This window comes from Taudactylus pleione, unplaced genomic scaffold (assembly GCF_031769625.1).
Source record: "Taudactylus pleione unplaced genomic scaffold, aTauple2 ptg000642l, whole genome shotgun sequence".
NCBI classification, from domain to species: domain Eukaryota; kingdom Metazoa; phylum Chordata; class Amphibia; order Anura; family Myobatrachidae; genus Taudactylus; species Taudactylus pleione.
The window spans coordinates 1,171,513-1,183,948 of NW_028285044.1; the positions used below are offsets into that span (position 1 = coordinate 1,171,513).

At 43.9% G+C, this 12,436-nt stretch overlaps 1 protein-coding gene across 2 annotated transcripts in view; it reads right to left on the reverse strand.

The window, feature by feature from the left end:
• Positions 1–12,436, reverse strand: part of BAIAP2L2 (BAR/IMD domain containing adaptor protein 2 like 2) — a 110,261-nt gene that overhangs the window by 27,628 nt on the left and 70,197 nt on the right. For both annotated transcript variants that reach the window (XM_088455067.1, XM_088455068.1), the window contains 3 exons: positions 8,377–8,448; positions 7,955–8,071; positions 6,283–6,429 (listed from right to left, as the gene is read on the reverse strand). In XM_088455067.1, the coding sequence (XP_088311193.1) occupies positions 6,283–6,429; positions 7,955–8,071; positions 8,377–8,448 (336 nt within the window). The remainder of the gene's footprint in view (positions 1–6,282; positions 6,430–7,954; positions 8,072–8,376; positions 8,449–12,436) is intronic.

Sequence of the window (12,436 nt, forward strand, 5' to 3'; positions counted from 1 at the left end):
CCCCAAAATGGTGTTTTCAGGGGGTTTACCACATTTCTAATATGTACCAAGCCCTGGAATGTGATGCACTCAGGGGCTTATATGCAGTGGGTAACGCCATCTTCAGATGGAATGCGATGTGTCCTGCATCCCGCCCAACATGCGTAGATGGACATTCGCCTACTTAGTGCTCACTTGCACCTACTCTGTACTAGGTACAAAGGATACACCTCTGTTTATGATACCTAGTAACAAACAAATGTCCTGATTCTGAGTCGCACGCAATCTGCACGCCATGCCGATGTTCACGAAGTTCAGTGATTTTTGCGCATGTGTAAACATTTCTGAAATCCCCTATAGCACATGCGGTACACAGAGTGTACACACAAAGGTGCTGTTGCAGTGTTGTAACAAAGCGACACTGCGCCATGTGCCGGCCCCGCCCTCCTGAGCGCTCGATGTCGTACCAAGGGGCTGCCAACACCGGGTAGTACAGCACTGCCCAAAGTTTCCAAAGGATGTTCCAGGCGGCACTGCGGCTGTGTTACTGGCTGCAGGGTGCTGTTCAAAGCAAAAAACACTAACTTACTGAATATATTATATTTAAATCTTAAACAATGTAGCAATGCTATTTAGCACATCTATACTGACAACTGCCCTTCCACAAATTGAGGGATACTGGATCCTCCAAAAACAAACCAGAAAAAACTAAATAAGTGTAAGGCACTAGTCAGTATAAAAAATATTTTAATAAATCATTTAATTATGTAAAAATAATAAACACATAAACAAATATTCAAATATAAAGAGCTCAATAACCCTAATAATAAAACCCACTGAGATAGCTCATATCACTATTATTCGATTAGCAGAAGCAACAATGTGTAGTGAAAAAAACAGATAACAATTAAAAAGAAAGCATATGTAATAGCACTTTGAAAGTCCAAAAAAACGAGGTTTAGGTCCTTGCAAAAACAAATATATGTAGAGTCCTTTTGTAGAAAAAAAAATATATCATACAGTTTCACTGACCAGTAACAAGGTATCCTTATAATAAAATGGTTCAAGTGGATATGGGGCCTGATTCAGACCCGCTCGCGATCGCATAGCGCTCGCAAGCGGGTCGATGGTGGACAGGTGCACATGCACGGCTCGCCCCGTTTTGTAGGTTGGGAGGGGGGGTGGCTGAACAAATGGAGGCGTTCCCGAACGCCTGCCGTTTGTGGGCGGCCCTACTGACATCACGAGTGATGTCAGTAGTGGACCTCCTGCTCTATTAGAGCAGTAAGTCCACTCGGGCTTGCGAGACCTGAGACCCTACCACAGGGTCTCCTCACAAGCCCGATGGTCGTGATAATCTCCTGCCCGCTCGCACTTGCTGTGGGTGGGCGCCCACAGCTTTGCGAGCGGACAGGAAAAAAAATTTCAATAAATTCCTCCCCGCCCTTATTCAGAGCGTGCACTCGCAAATAGCAAGCGCCTCTGAATCAGGCCCATGGTTTGTAAAAAATGAGAGCTATATTTGGATAGCTCACATACAAACAAAAACCATCCAATTTGTTTGATTATTATTTCAGGCTTGAAGATAGCAAAACAGTGGATTAGTTAGGCATGGGTGGCAGGGAGAGTTAAAATTAAGCAGCATGCATGCACTTAAAAAGCAGTCCCAAAACGCGATCCCAAGTGATATCCCTTAAGCATAATTAGTATTTTGGGTGTTTGGCTTGTTAGCCACAGGCTTTACCCGATTTCCTTTATGCGATGGTCACGTAGCTGGCAATATAGGCCCTCATTCAGAGCCGCTCGTAAGCGGCAGTACGCTCGTTCCGAGCGATATTTGCACATCTGCGCATGTGTACGGTTTTTAGTACGCATGCGCGAACCAGTCAGTGCGGCCGAAAATCGTTTGTTCGCTATATAACGAGTGCCTGCTAATTTGAGTGACAGAATGAGGCGTATGTGGGTGGTAACAGGGGAAGGTGCTTGAAAAGGGGGAGTGGAGATCAGAACGCAGGAGTGCTTAAAGGTTAAAGCGGGCGTTTTATGGGTGTGCATAATTAATACAGCAGCGTCATTGACCACGTCACTGGGTTATTTTATAGTCAGAACTGCTCCCAATTTTGTGGTTGAATAAACCAACCACAAGAATAGCGAGCAGATCATACGCTGTTCGATGTACTCGATTAATCTAATAAATAGCGGACATGACGTATGATGCGAGCGGCCAGGGGGCGTTTTTATCAAATAAACGAGCGTATGTTTTGCTCGCTCGTTCAGACATGGAGGCGGCAACAGACCGCAAAGAGCGAACGGTTCATTTGAATAGCCACCCCCTTTTTAGGAACGAGCGAGCGCTAATTGCGAGCGGCTCTGAATGAGGGCCATAGTCTTCTGAGGAAGCCGCCAACGGGCCTTAGAGGCGGAGAAAAGCGTTTACAAGTGCCCATACGTGGAGAGGCTTGAATACACATGGGTGAACGTTGGACTACGTGATTCCCTGGTACATCGTGAACATTGTCACTGAAAAACTATATTGCTGGCTACGTGACCATCGCATAAAGGAAATCGCATGTCCATCCTGCTTTAAAATAGTATACACACTACACTGTAATGCATCGCAAAGAAGATCTAGGGGCCTATTCATCCTACAATAAGTGGCCCGGTAACCATGCGGAAATGCTAGTTTCCGCATATTTAGGTTACCGGGCCATTCATCATCAGGGGTCTGAGGTCATGCATGCGTAGCCGGGACGACGGGAAGCAGAAGTAGCTGCGATACTAACCATGATGAAATTATGAATTGCTTCGGTGTCACGTTTCCCCCACTGCGAGTTGGATACTTAAGTATCACTCGCATCGAGTTCAATACTTCATCATCGGAAGCCATACGGTCTTCGACGAAGAATAGGCCCCCCAATGACATGCTTTTGTAGTCCCATTATACCCCTTTCACACAAAGCTTCCCATATTGCCTGGGCAAACCGGGTCCTGGCTTGATGTGAAAGGGTCAACCTGTGTTTTGTGTCACGGGACTTCGAGCCGGGCACCAACCAGGGTAGAACCAGAGACTGGCTCGGACACAATGCAGTCTGAAAGGGGGGACCCGGGTTATTCAACTCGGGTTAAGTTTAATAGCTGCCGATTGGCTGTAGATGCAGAGGCCCAAGGAGTGACATGCAGGGCAAACATGGGTGCAGCGTGAATGGGGACAACCCGGGAATAACCCGGGTCCAAGGTGCATTGTCAAAGGGGTCTGAGCAGCTGTGACAAGGGTTGAAACTGTGTTCAATAAGCTGAGTCAGACCCGTGATTTTAGTCTGAAAGTGGTATTAGTTAAAGTATATTTTTTAAGAATTGAATAACATGTAACAACACAGAGTACTTCTAAGGATATATCAATGTACTTGGTCACTTATCTGCACTATGTGACTTACCTGCACTAGGGTACCGTTCAAGTGAAAGAGATGGGTCTGCAGAAAGCATTCATGTGGCTTATTGGGGACTGTGTGGCATTTACACTGTCTGCAGACAAATAGTATGTAAGGTAATTGGCAAGCCCTGAAAATCCCGATCGTTACTTAAGGTAAGTATCGCTAACCTTTCTCCCCCCCTAACACTAACCCTCCCTTAGGGGTCCCTAACCCTTACCTCCCCCCAAGTGCCTAACCCTAACCCCCCTCTAAGTGCCTAAACCTAACCCCCCCTTCCCGCAGCCTACCCCTAAGTCTCCCGGGGGGGGGGTGATTAACCCTAATCCCCCCTTCCCCTAGCCTAACCCTAACCCTCTCGGGGGGCTGCCTAACCCTAAGTTCCCCCCAGGAGCCCTTAACCCCCCCCCACCCGCAGCTGTCCGCGCCTGGCTTACCTTCGATCGGGATTCCCGGCGTAGGTAAAATGACAGGCGTCCTTATTTTGACGCCAGTCATTAGACCCTTGCCGGAAGTAGACAGTCGGGATGCCGAAGGCGGCATTCAGACTGTCGGCATCCCGACTGCATACCTCTTAACTCACCCGTCTGTAGCCTAACAAATAATACACTGGGGCCGACTTAGAGGTGGGCATATTTGTGCTGCAAATGTAATTAGGAAAAGACACATGCAAAACAAAAATAGGATACAAATATGTCTACACTGAGTCAGACGCATCTCAAGATGCAACCATCTTAACAGTAGAAGTAAACATATACAAAAGAGAAGATAGTATCTTTATCATTATTAATAAATGTGAATTGTTCATTGTCCATTTTAAATGTAATGTAACACAAACGCCTCCACATTTGTTGCTTTACCCTGTAAACAGAAAAAGATTTCTTATTTACTGCAGCAGTCAAAATGTTATGTCCGTAATGCTGGGCATACACTGCCAGATAAAATGTCTGTCAGACCGACAGACATTTTATCTGGCTGGCTGCCAGCCGCAGATGTCCGCGGCATACACTGTGAGAGAAATCTCACAGTGTATAGCCCGACATCCGCGCTCCGCCCCCGGGGGAGGAGACATTTCCCTGTTCCTTCCGTAGGAAGGAACACAGGAAATGTCTGTCTGTCGGCCGCGCTGGGCATACACTGCCCGATGCGGCCGACAGTTTCCTGGGTAAATATCGCATCGGACAGGCATGCTGGACAATCCAGCATGCCCGACCGAGCAATATTTAACCCTCGGTCGCCCGCATACACACTGCAATTATCGCGGCGATCCGCCGATATGGGGCGGATCGTCCCGATAATTGCAGAGTGTATGGCCAGCATAAGTAATGCAAATAGGCAGTCACAATGTGATATAGAAAAACTGCCGGGATAGTGAATAAGGTAAAATTAATTATTCATTTACTAACAGTCACTTATATACTGTCAGCATATTCCAATGCACTTTACAGTTGAGAACAAATCAGTAACAAGACCAGACTGGTTAATAACTAGAGCTGAGCATTTCGGTTTTGACTTGGTTCTTTTCACCAAAGTAGCACAAGTTCAGATTTATCCTATTGACTGTCCAAAAATACGTGAGTGCCGGATCGCCAATAAGATGCCATTTTTGAGATCCTAACATAACCGAGTAAAACTGAACCGCTCATCTCTAGTAATAACAAGCAGACAAAGAGATAGGAGGGCCCTGCTCGCAAGCAGGAAGGGTCAATATGTAATCAGACAATCCGAAAGGTCTGATAGTCATCATCATCATTGCTTATAGTTGCACCAGCTCTCCAGTGCCAGCAAGAGATACACCTCTGGGGATGCTTCCAGATCCAACTAGTCTCAAATACATGAAAAACACCTTTACAGAGTCCCAGTGTTTCTAATATGCTCTCTGCACTAACCTGATTGTTTGTTACAGATGTAGGTTATAATTTAGTACAATTCTGAAACACAACACGTAATACATTTCTGCTTTGCTACTGATAACAATGACAGTTATTCTTTGTAGAGCACAGAGTAAAATTGGTAGCGTTATAGAAATAATCACAATAATAATAATAATAATAATAATTACAACACAATGTGGTCAACCCAATTAGGTGTGAGATGCAAGGTGTGAATTGCTGTTTTCACTGCAAATTCACAATGCAAATTCATTTTGCAACTCGCTTTGAACCAGTCAAAGTAAGCTCTCATATCTCTGTTCGCACCTCCCTGAGGGTGAGAGATGTTAGGGTAATCTTTATTTTAAGGTTAAAATGTCGGGACACCGTACAAAAAAAAGGCCTGAAATTTCCTAAAAATCAAATATTTTGTTGCTTTATGCACCCCAAGTTTAGAGTATTTATTTTTTGAAAAAAAATTGCCTTTTATATCTTTATTACATTTTTTTAAAGTCACCTCAAAGTACCCTAAAAGCATCTTTTTTCCCACTTCTTTTAATTTTTCTTTTTTTTTTGAATAACAGGGAATTAAAACAGTTTGCTTTTTATCATTTTTTGAAAAAAAACAAACCACAAATCAGCCATTTAACAACTTTTAAATTCTTCCAGTACTTTTCCTATACCCACTAACAGCATTCTGTATGATTCTGCAAACAAAATTGTCAGTTTTGGGGACCAGGAAGGTCACCCTACTTTTTCATGCCCTTCTCTCATATCGCATTTGGCTGACAATCCGCAAACCCCCGCTACGAGTACCGTGAATAGGCATTTTTAATTGGATTGGGGAATACCGGCGTGCGAAGTCTGAGTTTTATGAAACAAACTCGGAACTTGGAACTCGCACCTAATTGGATTGACCCCAATGACCGTTTGATTAGTATGTCCAAAATGCAATCAAATAGCAACTTGATTTTCAAATACACACAGTAGTCGGGATAACTTACACGGTTGTGGTATTGCAGGACGGAGCTACATAGCAGCCAGTGTCTCTCTGCCAGAAACCTGTACCTGCGTTTCTCCTCTAGTTCGGCTGCTCGCTGACTCTCACGAGCAAAGGAAAGCATGTCCAAATTCAGCATGTTTACTCTCTCCTGTGTACGCAGGACCCATAGAGGAAAAGGGGGCAGATTAAAGGTACATGTAAGAAAATTGTATTTTAGGATATTCACGGAAACAAGAATTTGGTGGAGAATATAATTCTGGTATGTTTAGAAGTGAAATAAAAAAAATACTACCGTAGTTATGCCACAGTAATAATGCCAATTCTCTCTCTCTGCCTGGTGCCTCCAGTCAGGGCCATAAGTAGGGTAGAGCGATCTGTACCATGGCACAGGGCACAGCAGGGCAGGGGGCGCTGTTCAGGCCTGTCAGTTTTCTGTTTATTATCATTCTCACTTGTAGCTTACTCTTATGTTATCCCCAGCATCTCCTGGCCTCCCCTATCTCTTCCCTGGCCCTTCCCCATGAGGCCATGGCCCTTGTTCAGGGGTGCTTTATGTCCCTATTTAAAAAATAGGGGGGGCTTCAATGCTCTTTCTGGCACAGGGCACCAAAAAGTCTAGTTACGGCTCTGCCTCAAATCACTTTGTTTAAGGGATCATGTAAAGTAGACTTTTTGGAACTGTCCTGTGAACTGTCATTCTGTCATTCCCTTATGGTCAGACAATCTCTAGGCTAAGGCATGAGTCAGGCAAAACAGATTTATTATTATATGTCAGTTTTCTATAGGATTCAGTTTATATTGAATCTACTGTATGTGTATTGGCAATATACAATACTGGTAAATCAATACTGAATATACACATTTTTGAGCAGGGAAATGTCCAGGAGCAGGGAGATGTCCAGGAGCAGGGAATGAGTAGGAGCAGGGAGATGTCCAGGAGCAGGGAGATGTCTAGGAGCAGGGAGATGTCCAGGAGCAGGGAATGAGTAGGAGCAGGGAGATGTCCAGGAGCAGGGAATGAGTAGGAAATGGTGGAGGGAAGTGTTGGAGAAGAACACTCTGTGCTGCCTCCTCATCTGTCGTGTGCTAGGACCCCCAGGCTGCAAGAGGCGTGATCACTGACACTGACCAAGTATGCTATTGTGCATGTACGGTTTTCCGTGCGTCTTCTCTCCTCCTGTTTAAAGGAGGACGTGCCCCTGAGCATCTCCTGTATGGAGACTGTATAAAACAGTGATAACCATTCTCTACTACTACTGGGGGCGATTCAATTGTTACGTGGGTGGCGATAATTATTGAACGCCCAGTTTTGCAATTCAATTATTCTGGGCGCTCATTATTTATAGCCCTCTTCACATCTTATTAAACAGCTAAACCCATCTAAAATCCTGATTAGGGCGCCCTAACCATGGGTTTCTTGCACATTTTTGCTCGCACCATCCTGAGTGTGTCGGATATATTGTGCCCTACTCAGTTCTCCTCTTACTTCCCAGTCCCCAAATGTTGACATCTATGCAGAAATGTCCAAATTAGGTAATCTCCCCAGGTTTAATTGAGACATACACATTAGTTTATAGTAGCAGAGGCAGTAAAGAAAAATAACCAAAGTAAACAATAGGACAAATATAAAACAATGTTTATATTTTTACGGGGGGTCTGGCTATTGCCCTTACCTTCATATTTTGCAGGTTGCGGTCTCTTTGTCGCTCCATTCTCCAAGCCTCTGACATAAACTTATCAAGGGTGGCCGCTTTCTGGCGATACTCCTTTTCATATCGGTTTTGGCTGTCCTATTGTGAAGTAGTGGAGATTAACACAATATTGAGTGGGCTCTGGTTCAGTTAGTGAAAACACTACGGGGTAAATTTACTAAAGATCGCTTCACAAATCTATCTAAATCAATCAACATGGATGTTGTGTTTTAGGGGCTAAATCACACATTTACTAACAGATTATTTTTTTAATATTGATTTTTAAGTGTTAGTATATGTGCGATTTAGCCCCTGAAACACATCGATGTTGATCAATTTAAATCAAACTTTAGTAAATTTACCCCTAGGAGTATATGAAAATAAAGGAAACATTTTATACTTACACGGATAAACTGCATGTCCAGCTTTGTATTCTTATCCATTTGCTGCACAATCTCGCCATGTAATGTCTGAAACTAGAACTCAGAATTACTTATTTTGAATCAATAGAATAAGAATTACTACATAAAGACTGGAGCTGAAAATGTTGACTTTGACTTTTTATTCAGTCCTTAGATATCTTGGTTATTCACAATGAAATAAATATATTTACTTTCTTTTACATCTATCATTAGATATCCTTTAAAATATGAACTACACATTTGCTTAATTAGCTGTTTTTTTTAACAGACAGGAGCAAACACAACCTATTTTCTGTTTTTCTCTTTGCGCGTTAAACAGCCCTTCTAGTCGTGCTATACCGTGGCGCAACATGGTAGCGCTGAGCATCCTTTTGTGCAACTTGTTCCCTTAAAATGCATCTTAATCGCAAAGCAATGCGAATAGGACGCACAAGCATCTTCTGCTGATTAAAATGATATGTGGCATGCCTATGTTCTGTGTGCGACTGCGGGTGTATCTGCCTACAAAATGCTATGTTACAGTGTTACAGCCGCTGACACTGTAATGTAGAATTTTGCATGCAGATACACCTGCAGTGGCAAACAGAATATAGCCATGCCGCATATCATTTTAATCAGCAGAAGCTGCTTGTGCATCCTATTCGCACTGTTTTGCCTTTTAAGGGAAAAAGTCACACAGAAATAAGCTAATTGCTACTGAGTCGCACGGCGCTTACGCATTATGTGGGACGTGATTTGTAGCGAATGGAGGATAGATGTATGTGGACACATCCAGGGCTTAAAGTGGTCCTGGAGAGTTGGTGGAACCCCCACCATGCTAGTCTGACCGGCCAAAACAAGTGTGAAAACTGTTCTTTACACTCACACACACTGTTGTGTACAGGAAATGGTAAAGTGAATGGTTGGGGGCCGCCTAGGCCCCCAGAAGCTTTGGGGGCTATGACAGTGTGAAATACATTTTAGATGGTTTTTAGCACTCCTACAATGTTAGATCACTTAATAAGAAAAAAAAAGTTCTATATCATCAGTGTTATTTTTCTGCCATGCATCTGAGTTTTTTATGGTGTCCCCACAAACTAGTCTATGTCACTTGGATGCACAATGTTTTTTTGCAACCGAAAATTTGCAAAAAAGCTGAAAATCACATCATTTGGACTTTTTTTTGTTCCTAGAGTATTATTAACCTCTATAACATTAATTTCCAGTCATTTACACTCAATTTAGATCACCTCACAGCAGTGCCCCATATACAGTGCCCCCAGGAGTGGTACCCATATGCAGTGCCCCCAGTAGTAGTCTCCCCTATGCAGTGCCCCCAGTAGTAGTCCCCCCTATGCTGCATTGCTCCCAGTAGTAGTTCCCATTATGCTGCATTGCCCCAAGTAGTAGTCCAGCCTATGCTGCATTGCCCCCTTAGTAGTCCCCCTTATGCTGCATTGCCCCCTTAGTAGTCCCCCTTATGCTGCATTGCCCCCTTAGTAGTCCCCCCCTATACCGTGCCCCCAGTAGCGGCCCCTTACACACGAAGAAAAAAACCGTACCTGAATCCCCGCTCCTGCCGCAACTGCTGCCGTCTGCAGCGGGGGGAGCCAGGGATTCATGTATATATATATATATATATATATATATATATATATAAGTCCAGTACTGGAGGGCACACTTTTAATAAAAAACACTTGTAGGAAAAATGCAATCCTTTTAATTGTTCTAACAAACAGTACATCTTCATCACCACCCAATGAAAGAAACGTTTAACTCCTGGCACATGTTGGTAAAGTGGCAGTCAGATAACAACACCGCAATGAGACATAATTTCAATATCACAGATTTGCATACTAGCTAATTTCTCAGCACAGAGTCCAACATATACTCAAGTGGTCTGTCGACCTCGGTCCCATCCAGGGCCGTTAAAGACCTGCAGCATAATCACTCCGAATGTCGCTTCTGATATAAACCAAATGAATCACTCACCTCACGACACTTAAATGCATGCTCTACGAGGCAATCTGGGCACCACCTGTGTTACAGTGCAAAGCGGACACCGCGTTCATTCCAGCCGGACCACACCAGGGTTCCCTCACTTCCGGCGCTCCCTGGTGACATCATGCATTTTACCTTTGCATTCCACCGCCCTACTGAGGCCCAGTCACAACGGTGTATGCAGATGAATCATACGCATCTTGCGCATGCGCTACCTCTGTGACCTGATCGGGCTCTCCACATCCTGGCACACTAGTCAAAACGCCAATGTAATAGTGAGCCATAACACAAAACGATAGCCACCCCCTAAAGCACACATACATAATGTCTCCAAGGTGAGTGATTCTATTCAAGATGTCATGAATAACAAATACTTAAACTTAAATAATCAAAATAAACCTAATGAGAGAATAAATACATATACAAAACCCCCCAAAAAAAGAAACACAAAAAAACAAATATATCATGTCTAAAGGACTAATATCTAATGCTCATAAGAAGCACATAAAATTAATGTTCTCATTCAGCCCTCTCGGAGCAATCGTGTCCAATCTGAAAATCCAATGGGCTTCCCTTTGCAACAACATTTTGTTCCTGTCACCACCCCTATCGGGCTTGGGGACATGATCAATCAAAATGGACTTCAGTGCAGCCACCTGATGGCCACATTGAAAAAAATGCAGCGCTACCGGTTTATCGCTCTGTCCATCATTCAGAGCCTGCCTGATTGTACTCCTGTGGTTCGCCATCCGTTCCCGGAAACTAGAGGTCTTTCCAATGTAATAAAGTCCACAAGGGCACATAAGCACATATATAACAAATGAAGATGTGCATGCAATCTTCACCCCTGTGTGAGGATGGGTGAACTCCTTGCCAGTTAACATGCCTCCACAGGTAGTACAGCCGAGGCAACGATAGCAACCAACCTTTTTATGTGTCAACCAAGTTGAGCCCCCATCCTTCTGGGAGTTTTTAGTCGGGCTCATCAGAAGCTGCTTAAGGTTCGGTCCCCTTCTAAAAGCAACGAGTGGCGGTCTCCTTAGATTTTTCAAATTAGGATCACTTCTTAAGATGGGCCAATGTTTTTTAACAGCCCTTGCAAAGGTCGGTGCTCTGGTGTTGTACTGGGTGGTGACAATCAAACATCCCTCAGAGCTCTCTTCCCTCACGGGTGAGGTTCTTTTACAGATGTGTCTAGCTCTTTTTAAACATCTGGTAACTACTCTTTTTGAGAAGCCCCTTTCAATGAAACGTGTGGCCATTTCTCCCAGCTGGACCTCTGCCGTCTCTTTGATGGTATTATTGCGAATCACTCGAACGAATTGTGAAATAGGCAGCCCCTCTTTTAATGCCCGGGGATGGTGACTAGTGGCATACAAAAAAGTATTCCGATCAGTTGGCTTGCGAAAAAAGAGTTGTGCCTAAGGAATGCTCCTGAATGAAAATTGACACATCCAAAAATTCTATAACATTACTTTCAACCCTGCTAGTGAATCTTATGGGAGTATCAAGAGAATTTAATTCTTCTACCATCCTTGAAAAGGATTTAGTGGTGCTACGCCAGAGGATAAGGATATCATCAATAAATCTAAAGTAGTGCAGAATGCTGGGACCAAACCTGGGGTAAATGTATGTGCGTTCCTATTGCGTCATATATAAATTGGCATACACCGGGCCAAATTTTACCCCATGGCGGTCCCAGCATTCTGCACATAAAATGAATCACAATATTGAAAGTGGTTGTTGGCCAACACACATTCAATCACCTGACAAATGAACTCAACTGGTGGACCTACAAAATCTGTGGTCACCAGAATGTCCCTAACCGTTTGTATCCCTTGTTGATGGGGAATCATGGTGCACAAGGACACAACGTCCATGGTAGCCAACACAACATCTTTGGGTATCTCACCTATCTCCCTCAATTTCTGGAGGAGATGGGGCGTGTCTTTGAGGTAACTTTCACTTTGGACTACCACTGGTTGCAATAATGAACTGTGCAAGTGGTTGCAAGACCGAGTTTCGAGCTGACACAATAGGGCGGCCCGGTGGTGATGCTAAG